The sequence below is a fragment of the Hypanus sabinus genome, chromosome 4, assembly GCF_030144855.1.
Source record: "Hypanus sabinus isolate sHypSab1 chromosome 4, sHypSab1.hap1, whole genome shotgun sequence".
Taxonomy (NCBI): Eukaryota; Metazoa; Chordata; class Chondrichthyes; order Myliobatiformes; family Dasyatidae; genus Hypanus; species Hypanus sabinus.
The window spans coordinates 24,296,532-24,308,803 of record NC_082709.1 but is presented as its reverse complement, the minus strand read 5'-3'; the positions used below and the strand labels follow the sequence as shown (position 1 = coordinate 24,308,803).

The 12,272-nt window shown below is 40.1% G+C and overlaps 1 protein-coding gene across 2 annotated transcripts in view; it reads right to left on the bottom strand.

The window, feature by feature from the left end:
• fastkd1 (FAST kinase domains 1) overlaps window positions 1-12,272 on the bottom strand; it is a 71,233-nt gene that overhangs the window by 55,926 nt on the left and 3,035 nt on the right. The window contains exon 2 of one of the 2 annotated variants that reach the window (XM_059966633.1): window positions 2,644-3,156. The exons of the other annotated variant lie outside the window; for it this stretch is intronic. Coding sequence (XP_059822616.1) covers window positions 2,644-2,993 — 350 coding nt within the window. The 5' untranslated portion in view covers window positions 2,994-3,156. The remainder of the gene's footprint in view (window positions 1-2,643; window positions 3,157-12,272) is intronic. 2 annotated transcript variants of the gene reach the window in all.

Here is a 12,272-nt window from a genome sequence, read left to right as displayed (position 1 = left end):
TTAGCCATTAGTGTAAGAAATGCAATCATTTGACAGGCGGAAGAAGATAAATGAAGATAAATGAATAAACCAAAAATTGCGGTAATAGGATGGGGTTGTAAATCAATGTTCAATACCGCAGAGATAATATCAAAAATATCTTCCCAATATTTTTTCAAAAGCGGTCACGACCAGAACATATGAGTTAAAGACGCTAATTCAGATTGACATCTATCACAAATAAGATTTATATAGGAATAAAAATGAGCCAATTTATCCTTGGACATATGGGCCCTATGCATGACCTTAAACTGTATTAATGAATGTTTGGCACATATAGATGATGTATTAACTAATTGAAGAATTCTATCCCAATTCTCAACAGGAATAAGGTTAAGCTCTCTTTCCCAATCATTTTTTGTCTTATAAAGGGGCTCTGAACATATCTTCATAATTATATTATAAAGTTTTGATATAAGCCCTTTCTGAAAGGGGTTTAATTCAAACAAATTCTCCAAAACACCTGAAGACACAAAACTTGGAAAAGTAGGAAGTACAGTATTTAAAAAATTCCTAATCTATAAATATCTAAAAAAATGAAATCTAGGCAAATTATATTTATTAGATAATTGCTCAAAAGACATAAAACAATTATCCAAAAATAAATCAGAAAATTGTAATAATCCCATAGTCTTCCAAGCCAAATAAGCTTGGTCTAAAATTGAAGGGTGGAAAAAACAATTGGATACAATAGGAGTATTTAAAACAAACTGAGTCAACCCAAAAAATTTCCGAAATTGAAACCATATATGTAAAGTATGTTTAACTATCGGGTTGTCAATTCGTTTTGGCAATTTAGAAAGAGCAAAAGGGAGAGAAGTCCCCAAAATAGAACCCAGTGCAAAACATGGTACTGATTTAATTTCCAGGCTCACCCAATGAGGGCTAAAAGATTCATCCCAATCTTTCAACCGACATATCAAATATCTAATATTAACTGCCCAATAATAAAATCTAAAATTAGGCGATGCTAATCCACCTTCCTTCTTTGCCTTCTGTAAGCATATTTTACCTAACCTGGGATTTTTATTCTGCCATATATATGAGGAAATTTTTGAATCAACATTAGTAAAAAAAGATTTCAGAATAAAAATTGGTACCGCTTGAAAAATATATAAGAACTTAGGTAAAATAACCATCTTAATAGTATTAATCCTACCTATCAGAGATAAAGATAATGGTGACCACTTAGTAAACAGTGATTTTTATAAATGACTTGGATGAGGAAGTGGAAAAGGGTGGGTTAGTAAGTTTGCAGATGAAGTGAAAGTTTTTGGTGTTGTGGATAGTGTTGTCGAGTGTTACAACAGGAAATTAATAGGGTGCAGAACTGGACTGGAAAGAGGCAGAAGAATTCAACCCAGAAAAATATGAAGTGATTCATTTTGGAAGATCAAATTTAAAGGTAAAACACATGGTTAATGGCAAGATTAATACTGCTGAGGAAAAGAGAGATTTTAGGGGTCACGTCTGCATAAGTTGATAGGATGGTTAAGAAGGCATATAGTGTATTGGCCTTCATGAGATGGGGGATTGAGTTCAAGAGCAACAAGGTAGCATAGCTCTATAATACCCTGGTTAAAACACACTTCAAGTATTGTGTCCAGTTCCGGTCACCTCATTATAGGAAGGATGTTGAAGCTTTGGAGAGGATGTAGAGGACAGTCATCATAATGATGCTTAGATTAGAAAGCATGTCTTATAAGCATAGTTTAAGTAAACTAGACTTTTTCGCTTTGCAGAGAAGTACAAGCGATAACTTGACAGCGATGTACAACATGAAAAGAGGCATTGAGTGGATAGCCAGAGACATCATACCAAGGCAAAAATGGCTAATACAAGGGTATATTACTTTAAAATGTTGGGAGGAAAGTATAGGCAAATGACAGAGGCAAGCTTTTTTTTGTTTGTTTTGTTTAATATACACAGAATGGTACATGTGTGTAATGCACTGACAGGTGGTGGTAGAGGTAAGGGGCATTTAACAGGCACTTAGGTACACGGATAAAAGAAAAATGGAGGCTTATGTGGGAGGGAAGGGTTATATCAAACATGTTCAAAAGTTGGTGCAACATTGTGGGCTGAAGGGCCAACTCTGTGTTGTATTGTTCTATGTTAAATTTATCAGTCTGCTTTGTGAATATGCACAATGTCTAAAACTCCAAAGGTCTCCAGGGTTAAGAATTCCAGAAAACTCACCACTGGAGCAGAATTTCTCATCTCAGGCCTAAACAGCCTATTTCTTAGTCTCAAACTGTAACCCTGGTTCTGGGCTCTTCATTTGGGGGAACCAGCTTCTCTGCATTAAGCCTATTAACCAAGAATTCTGTATTTAACGAGATTTTCTTTTTTTTTAACTGCAAAGAATACATTCCCAATCTACTCAATCTTTGCAAACACAGTAAATCTACCATCCCTCTAACTAGTCTAGTGAATCTTTGTTGCACTCCCTTTGATGGCAAGTACATCCCTCCTTAAGCAAAGAAATGAAATATATAAACAGTGCTCCAATTGCAATTGAAACAATACATGTAAAATTAATTGCCCTCCTTTAAGGACTTTTGTTGTTTCTAGAAATTAAACATTCTCAGTGGCTATAGTTACCTCAGTGCATTGTACAACATATCCACCAGCATTTCATCATCCATCTGGTCAATCTTGTTTTCAGCTAACACACGAAGAACCATGAACTGTGAATGATTTCTGATGTAATGTATACTCCTTAGCATCTGTGGCTTTTCCTTTTGAAATTGCCAGAGTAGGTTTATTGCACTACCCACATGCATCACTGCAAGCTTGGCTTTGTTCTTGTCTACAAGATCAAATACTTGATCCTCATTTGAGCAGTTGCCTAAATGATACATTAAAAAATCACTCCCTTTAACTCCTGAGTGATAGAATTTCATTGAGAGGTAGCAAATGTGTTTCAACCTAAGCATTTTTAATGGAAACATGATTTTCCCCAATCTAAAAGTACATCTTTCTTTTTTCAAATTTTTGAAAATTTTCAAATTTCAAAATTAACTATCAGAAGGTTTCTTGGGTGTACTGAAAATGCATTTTTCTTATTCCAGTTAAGGCACATTCCTCAAAGACCATATAGAATCTCCGCATTATCTGTGGGGGAAAAAAAAGAAAAGTGCCAGTTAAGTGACAATAATAATTTTATGCAACTCTAAATTATACTGAGGTGAAATCAAATGTTAGTTTGTTGCTGTTCCTTTCTGTGCCTTGTGGCACATCAGGCAGAAACTTTGCCATTTTTTAAAATCACTTTTGTCTGTTGTTTTTTTTTACGAGGCCGAAGTTCCTAACTCAATGCTCAATCCTGTACAGATTGAAAGAGTGCAAAGGAGCCAGCTGGATTCAAACTCTGCACCACTCACCTTGAAGTTCAGTGTGGATGCCATTACACCACCCGCCAGCTGTCGGTAGTTTAAGATGTACAAGAGTTTAATCACTTTAGTGATAGACTTACAGATTCACAAAGACCAGATAGTTGTCCAGAATACCCTTCAGTCATCATGTAGATCAATCTTAAAAGAAATTTAACTCAAAATAACCATTCATCACGAACACCAAACATTGAGAAGACTGGTTTCCTAGTTTTGATTGTATTTGCCATGATCTTTACAGAAGTACGTAAATACAGTTTATTATTGCTATTAACACTAAGTAACTATATTCTTCCTCCATAATTTCCAAGATGAAGTGTATAACAAGAAAAGTGATAGGATCTGCAGGAAATATCCGGCAGGTCAGCCAGCATTTTGCCTAGTCAATCACTATCCATCGGAACTGAAAGTAGTTCAATCCTTAAATTTATCAAAGGCGAAACAAGACAATTGAGGAAGAAAAAAACACTAACTATGCTGCAAACCTGAATTAAAAACAGAAAATACCTGAAACAGTCAATGGGCCATGCAGCAAGTGTGGAAATGAAACCAGAGTTAACGATTTGACTTAGATCTACTACTTCTGACACAGCATTTAACCCAAAGCATTTCTTCTACCAATGCTACCCAACCTGCTGAGTGTTTGTGGTGGTTTGACAATAGACGATAGACAATAGGTGCAGAAGTAGACCATTTGGCCCCTCGAGTCTGCACCACCATTCTGAGATCATGGCTGATCATTCACTATCAATACCCAGTCCCTGCCTTGTCCCCATATCCTTTGATTCCCCTATCCATCAGATATCTATCTAGCTCCTTCTTGAAAGCATCCAGAGAATTGGCCTCCACTGTCTTCCGAGGCAGTGCATTCCACACCTCCACAACTCTCTGGGAGAAGAAGTTTTTCCTCAACTCTGTTTTAAATAACTGACCTCTTATTCTCAATCCATGCCCCCTGGTACTGGACTCTCCCAACATCTGGAACATATTTCCTTCCTCAATCCTAACAAATCCTTTAATTATCTTAAACGTTTCAATCAGATCCCCTCTCAATCTCCTCAATTCCAGTGTGTACAAGCCCAATCTCTCCAATCTCTCTGCGTAAGACAGCCCTGCCATCCCAGGAATCAACCTAGTGAATCTACGCTGCACTTCCTCAATTGCCAGAATGTCCTTCCTTAAACCTGGAGACCAAAACTGTACACAATATTCCAGGTGTGGTCTCACCAGGGCCTTGTACAAATGCAAAAGGACATCCTTGCTCTTGTACTCAATTCCCCTTGTAATAAAGGCCAACATTCCATTTGCCCTCTTCACTGCCTGTTACACTTGCTCATTCACCTTCATTGACTGATGAACTAGGACTCCTAGGTCTCTTTGCATTTCTCCCTTACCTAACTCTACACCGTTCAGACAATACTCTGCCCTCTTGTTCCTGCTTCCAAAGTGGATAATTTCACATTTATTCACATTGAATGACATCTGCCAAGTATCTGCCCACTCACCCAGCCTATCCAAGTCTCCCTGTATTCTCCTAACGTCCTATTCGTATGTCACACTGCCACCCAGTTTAGTATCGTCAGCAAACTTGCTGATATAGTTTTCAATGCCCTCATCTAAATCGTTAAGAGCTGTGGTCCCAATACAGAGCCCTGTGGTACCCCACTAGTCACCTCCAGCCAGTCCGAGAAACACCCATTCACTGCTACCCTTTGCTTTCTATCTGCCAACCAGTTTTCTATCCATGTTGAAACCCTGCCCCCAATGCCATGAGCTCTGATTTTACTCACCAATCTCCTATGTGGCACCTTATCGAATGCCTTCTGAAAATCTAGGTACACTACATCCACTGGCTTACCCTCGTCTAACATCCTTGTTACACCCTGAAAAAACTCCAACAGATTTGTGTGTTTACATCAATATGGAATGGTGGAAGAACTCTGCCGGTTTCCAGATACTGCTCATCACTAGTGAAGTTTGTGACCGTTAGATGCAGACTATTTTATTTACCTTTCTTTTTTCTGTTTTTTTTATATCATATATTATGAAATATTTAGACTTACCATGTTCATACATATATTTTATGGCTTATGTCTTGGTAAACTTATTTATATTGTAACTATTATGTATGTTTTTTTTCATATGTAATGGAATTTGTATGTTGGTAATTTCTTTATCAATATATCATTTGTATTCTGTCCATATTACTAATAATAATAAAAAGATTTAGAAAGGCAGACTATTTTATTTACCATGGGAATTCACCACTGTCATAGCCGGTGTCTACATTCCCCCCAGCGCTAATGCTAAGGAGGCGCTCTGAGAACTGCATGGGGCTATTAACGAACTGCAGAACACACACCATGATGGACTGTTCATTGTTGCTGGAGATTTTAACCACTCAAACCTCAAGTCAGTGCTCCCCAGATTCCATCAGAACATGGAGGGGAAAATGCGTTGGACCTTGTTTATACAAACATTCCCGATGTATACTGGGTGGAGCACCGCCCCCACCTCAGTTACTCAGACCACATCTGTTATGCTAATCCCAACATACAGACCACTCGTCAGGCGCTCCAGACCAGCTCAGAAGCGGGTGAAAACCTGGCCAGCAGGAGTCATCTCTGCTCTTCAAGACTGCTTTGAGCACACTGACTGGCACAAGTTCAGGGAGGCTGCAACCAATGGCGACTCTACCAACTTAGAGGAGTACACAGCATCAGTGACTAGCTACATCAGCAAGTGCATTGATGACATTCCTGTGTCCAAGGTCATCACTACATATGCTAACCAGAAGTCATGGATGACCACGGAGGTGCGTGCACTGCTGAGGACCCATGACTCCACCTTCAGAGCAGGCAACAAGGCAGCCCTAATAACAGTGAGGGCCAAACTGTCCCGGGCCATCAGAGAGGCAAAGCGTGCACACACCCCACAAATCCACAGCCACTTCCAGGACAGCAGCGACATGCGGCGCATGTGGAAAGGTATTCAGGACATCACCAACTACAGGACAACATCATCTGACTATGTGGGTAATGCCTCTCTCCCAGATGCACTGAACAACTTCTACGCTCCTTTTGAGGAGGAAAATGATATGGCAGCGAGAAAGTCCAACCCTCCTCCAAATGACCAGGTGCTCTGTCTCATCGTGGCTGATGTGAAGAGAACCCTGTGCAGGCTGCTGGACCAGACAATATTCCTGGCAAGGTGCTTAGAGGATGTGCAGACCAGCTAGCAGATGTTCTCACTGACATCTTCAACATCTCCCTGAGCAGCGCTGTCATTCCAATGTGCCTCAAGGCCGCCACCATCATCCCTGTGCCAAAGAAGTCTTCAGTGTCCTGCCCCAGTGACTACTGTCCCATTGCACTCACATCCATCATCATGAAGTGTTTCGAGAGGCTCGTCATGAGGCACATCAAGACCCTGCTGCCCCCCTCACTGGACCCCCTGCAGTTCGCGTACCGTCCCAACCGTTCAACAGACAATGCCATTGCCCTCACCCTCCACCTGGCCCTAACCCACCTGGACAAAAAAGACACGTACATTTGAATGCTGTTCATAGAGTTCAGTTCAGCATTCAACACAATCATTCCTCAGAAACTGATTGGAAAGCTGAGCCTACTAGGCCAGAACATTTCCCTCTGCAACTGGATACTAGACTTCCTGACTGGGAGACCTCGGTCAGTCCAGATCAGAAGTACCATCACACTGAGCACGGGGGCCCCCCAGGACTGTGTGCTCAGTCCACTGCTCTTCACTCTGCTGACCCACAATGTTGCTGCGTAACACAGCTCACACCACATCATCAGATTCACCGATGACCCGACCGTGGTGGGTGGGTCTCATCAGCAAGAATGATGAGTCATCACACAGAGAGGAGGTGCAGTGGCTAACAGACTGGTGCAAAGCCAACAACCTGTCTCTGAATGTGAACAAAACAAAAGAGATGGTTGTTGACTTCAGGAAGGCATGGAGCGACCACTCTCCGCTGAATATCGACGGCTCCTTGGTAGAGATCGTTAAGAGCACCAAATTTCTTGGTGTTCACCTGGCAGAGAATCTCACCTGGTCCCTCAACACCAGCTCCATAGCAAAGAAAGCCCAATAGCGGCTCTACTTTCTACGAAGGCTGAAGAAAGTCCATCTCCCACCCCCCACCCTCATCACATTCTACAGGGGTTGTATTGAGAGCATCCTGAGCAGATGCATCACTGCCTGGTTCGGAAATTGCACCATCTTGGATCGCAAGACCCTGCAGCGGACAGTGAGGTCAGCTGAGAAGATCACTGAGGTCTCTCTTCCCGCCATTACAGACATTTACACTACACACTGCATTTGCAAAGCAAACTCTTCACCCTCCTGCCATCTGGGAAAAGGCACCGAAGCATTCAGGTTCTCACAACCAGACTATGTAACAGTTTCATCCCCGAAGCCATCAGACTCCTCAATACCCAGAGTCTGGACTGACACTAACTTACTGCCCTCTACTATGCCTATTGTCCTGTTTATTATTTATTGTAAAGCCTGCACTGTTTTGTGCACTTTATGCAGTCCTGGGTAGGTCTGTAGTCTAGTGTAGTTTTTGTGTTGTTTTATGTAGTTCAGTCTAGTTTTTATATTGTTTCTTGTAGCACCATGGTCCTGAAAAACAATGTTTTGTTTTTACTGTGTACTGTACCAGCAGTTATGGTTGAAATTACAATAAAAAGTGACTCAACTTGACTTTAATTTGTTTCCATTAAAAAGAGGGATAATAAAAACAAAATAAAAGGGAAGATCGGAGATCGTGATGAAACAGCAGAAGTCAAGTGGTGATGGTACAAATAAAAAGTGGCAGTAATGAAACAAAACAGCATCTTGTACACTATCATCTAGAAAGGCAATCATAGGATACAGATGCTATAAATATGAGAGCTACAAGTAAGACAGGAGGGGGAGTTACCTTTAATGAGGGAGGACATAACAACAGTGCTTAGAGAGGATATTCCTGGGGATCATCCATTGAGGCTATAAGGATAGAACTCAAAACAAGAAGGGGACGGTAACTTTGATGGGACTGTATTAAAGACCTCCAATAGTCAGGAGTTATGGAAGAACAGATGTGTCGAGAGATTGCAGATAATTTTAAGAATAGTAGATAATATTTGTGGGAGATTTTAACTTCTCTAATATTGACTGGGACACCCATAGGGCAAAAGGCTTAAGCATTAACTTTCTGGACACATTTATCTTAATTAATATATAAAGGGCTCTGTTAAAAGAGGGTGTAACATTAGATCAGAAATGAGCGAGGGCAAGTGACTGAAGTGTTGGTTAAGGGCCACTCTGGGTCCAGTGCCCTAATTCTATCAGTTTTAAAATTGTTATAGAGAAAGTCAGGATGGGTCCATAGGTTACAGTCCAAAACCAGGGTAGCATCTGGTAGAGTGAAGGTCAAGAATGATGAAATATTGAGCTTCTGTTCAAGAAAAAGGAGGTATGCAGTGGGTTTAGGTAATCAGGATCCATGACTAGGTTAGGAGCACTCATGAGGAAAATCGGGAGGGGAAAAGAGGATATGGCACGATCAACAAAAATCCGAAGAGATTTGGCTAGGGACAAAACAGGTCCCCTTAAAGTGGGATGATGGAAGACGAGAAATGATGGAAATCATCCACTGAATGCAGTGGTGGGTGGGGTGAAACCTATCCTACTGCTGGTTAGGAATAGAGAGATGAAAGAAAAAAAGATGAGAACCCTAGAAGGGATACAGTTGAGTACCCATCAACGATGGTAAAAGGAAAACCATGGTTAAGGGAAAAGGAGGACATCTTAACAGGCACTAGTGTGAATAGTCTGATCATGTAGCGGATACTTTGGAGATGGAGAAACTGGGAGTGGAATGGAATGCTTAACAATAGAAGGGAGGAGCCCATGGTCTTACGAAAAATACTGGTAGCTAACCTAAACCTTGAGATGGAGATAGCGTAGTTCAGAAAAGGATTGTGAATTTTTACAACAATCTAGTAATTTCAGTCTGGTATTTTCTTCACAGACACACAAGACTGCAGATGCTGGAAATCCAGAGCAACACACTCAAAACGCTGGAGGAACTCAGTGGGTCAGGTAGCATCTATGGAAATGAAGAAAACAGTTGATGTTTCAGGCCAAGACCCTTCATCAAGAAAGATTTTCTTCACAGATCTATTTTAACTACATTCATCAAATTTTGTTACCATTGCAGTTTTTGAATGTGGGTCTGCATCAATGATCCTAAACTCTATTAATCCAACAATTTAACCACTACACCACTGAATCCCATTTTGTGAGGCTTAAGGGATTTATAGATATAAGGAATGGATTATATAAAAGCAAGGATAAGAATTTTAATGAAGTGTTATCAGAGTGGGAGCTAACAAATAATAGCAAGTCATCAGAACTGGATAAGTGTTTGAATAAGCCCAAGATTTTTGAAAGAAGTCATGTTTATTATGATAGGATTTCCTTCGCAATAGCACTGGAATAGTCAGGTCCAATTATAATAGAAATATACACAAGCTTGAAACAGTAAATACAAAGGAATAGGAGTAGGTCATTTGGCCCTTCATACCTACTCTGTCACTCCTCCTTATAAATATTTTAAGACTGCTCGTATAATTTCACTCTTAAATGGACCAACATTAATGTTGGAGGGCTTGTTTGGTAATGGACCAACGTTAATGTTGGAGGGCTTGTTTCAGGAAGACAAAACTATGACTGCAAAGAGTCTCATTTGGTTTCAAAGAATTTCCAAGAAAAGGAGCGGAACTGGTGATGAGGAAATTGAGTTTATTACATTAGTTTTGGTCTTAACATTCTTGGCAGGAAAATTCTACTCATCCTATATAGATTGTCTGAAAACTTGAAAGTATGCTAAGGGATCAAAAGGTGGTAGTGAGGTAGATCAACCTCAAAATACATGTGGAATATGACAATCTGACTTTTGTATAGCACTCCCCCTAATTACTGACTACTCTACTCAGGGAGGCAAATCTTTCCCATTCATCCTGACTAAAACTTCCATAATTCTATACATCTCAGCTGAATATTCCTTCCATGTGACAAAGTAAAGAAGCCCAGGTTAATCAGTCCCTTCTCATAAACGCAACATTCTCATAAATCTTGTCTGCCTTTCTCCAGCATTGTCACTTTTCAAAGTAAATTTATTATCGAAGTACATACAAGTCACTATATACAACCCGAGATTCATTTTCTTGCAGGCATATCAGTAAATCGAAGAACCATAATAGAATCAAGGTGTAAAAGACAGACTGTGCAATTACAAAAGAGAGAAAAAAAATAAAAAATAAATATTGCAAACATAAGATGAACAGTCCCTAAATGAGTCCATAGGTTGTGGGTACAGATTCTCCCTTTCTCCTGTTGTGCAATGATCAGAACTAAGCACTGTAGCAGAGATACATTGAAGCAAACGGGCTGTAAAAAATCAAAGTTTGAAGTAAATTTATTATTAAACTACATATATAATCACTATAAACAACCTGAGATTCATTTTCTTGTGGGCATACTCAATAGATCCATAATAGATTAAAAACCATAACAGAATAAATGGAAGACCGCACCAACTTGCGTGTTCAACCAGTGTGCAAAAGACAACAAACTGTGCAAATACAGAAGGAAAATAATAATAAAAGCAAAAAATATTGAGAACATGAGATGAAGAGCACTTGAAAGTGTCCATAGGTTGTGGGAACATTTCAATGATGGAGCAAGTGAAGTTGAATGAAGTTATCCCCTTTGGTTCTAGAGCTTGATGGTTTGTGTGAGAAGAAAGCATGTTCTGGGTGGTTGGTGTCCTTGATGATGGATGCTGCTTTCCTGCGACCATTCCTCATGTAGATGTGCTCAGTGGTGGTGAGGGCTTTATCCATGATGGTCTGAGCTGTATCCACTACTTTTTGTAGGATTTTCTGTTCAAGGGCATTGGCATATTCATATCAACCTATTATGCAGCCAGTCAATATGCTCTCCACTACACATCTATAGAGGTTTGACAAAGTTTTAGATGTCATGTCAAATCTTTACAAACTCTCAAATAGATGCACTGTCGTGTTTTCGTCATAATTGCACTTACGAGCTGGGTCCAGGACAGAATCTCTAAAATAATAACATGGAGAAATCTGAAGTTGCTGATGCTCTCCATTGCTGATCCTCCAATGAGAACTGGCTCACCGACTTCCTTTGAAGTCAATAATCTGCTCCTTGGTCTTGCTGACATCAAGTAAGAGATTGTTTTTGTGGCATCTTTCAACCAGATTTTCTATCCCCCTCCTTTATTCTCACTTGTCACCACATTTAATTTGGCCTATCTCAGCAAAATTAAATATGGCATTGAAGCTGTGCTTATCTACATAGTCATAAGTATAAAGCAAGTAGAGCAGAAGGTTAAGCAGTCTTGTGGTACACCTGTGGTAATAGAGATTGTAGAGATGTTGTTGCCAATCTGAACTGACTAGTGTCCAGAAGTGAGGTAATTAAGGATCCAATTTCACAAGGAAGTATTGAGGCCAAGATCTTGAAACTTATTAGTTTTGAGGGGAAGATGGCATTGAATGCCAAGCTGTAGTCAATAAAGAGAATCCTGCTCTTTGCTGTCCTGATATACCAGGGTTGAGTGAAAAGCCAATGAGATGGCATATGCTGTGGGCTTGTTGCTCCAGTAGGCAAATTGAGGCAGATCCAAGTCAATTCTCAGTCAGCAGGTGATGTTTGATCACCAACCTCTCAAAGCACTTCATCACAGTGGATGTAAGTGCTATAGGCCGATAGTCATGGAAGCAGGTTACCACATTC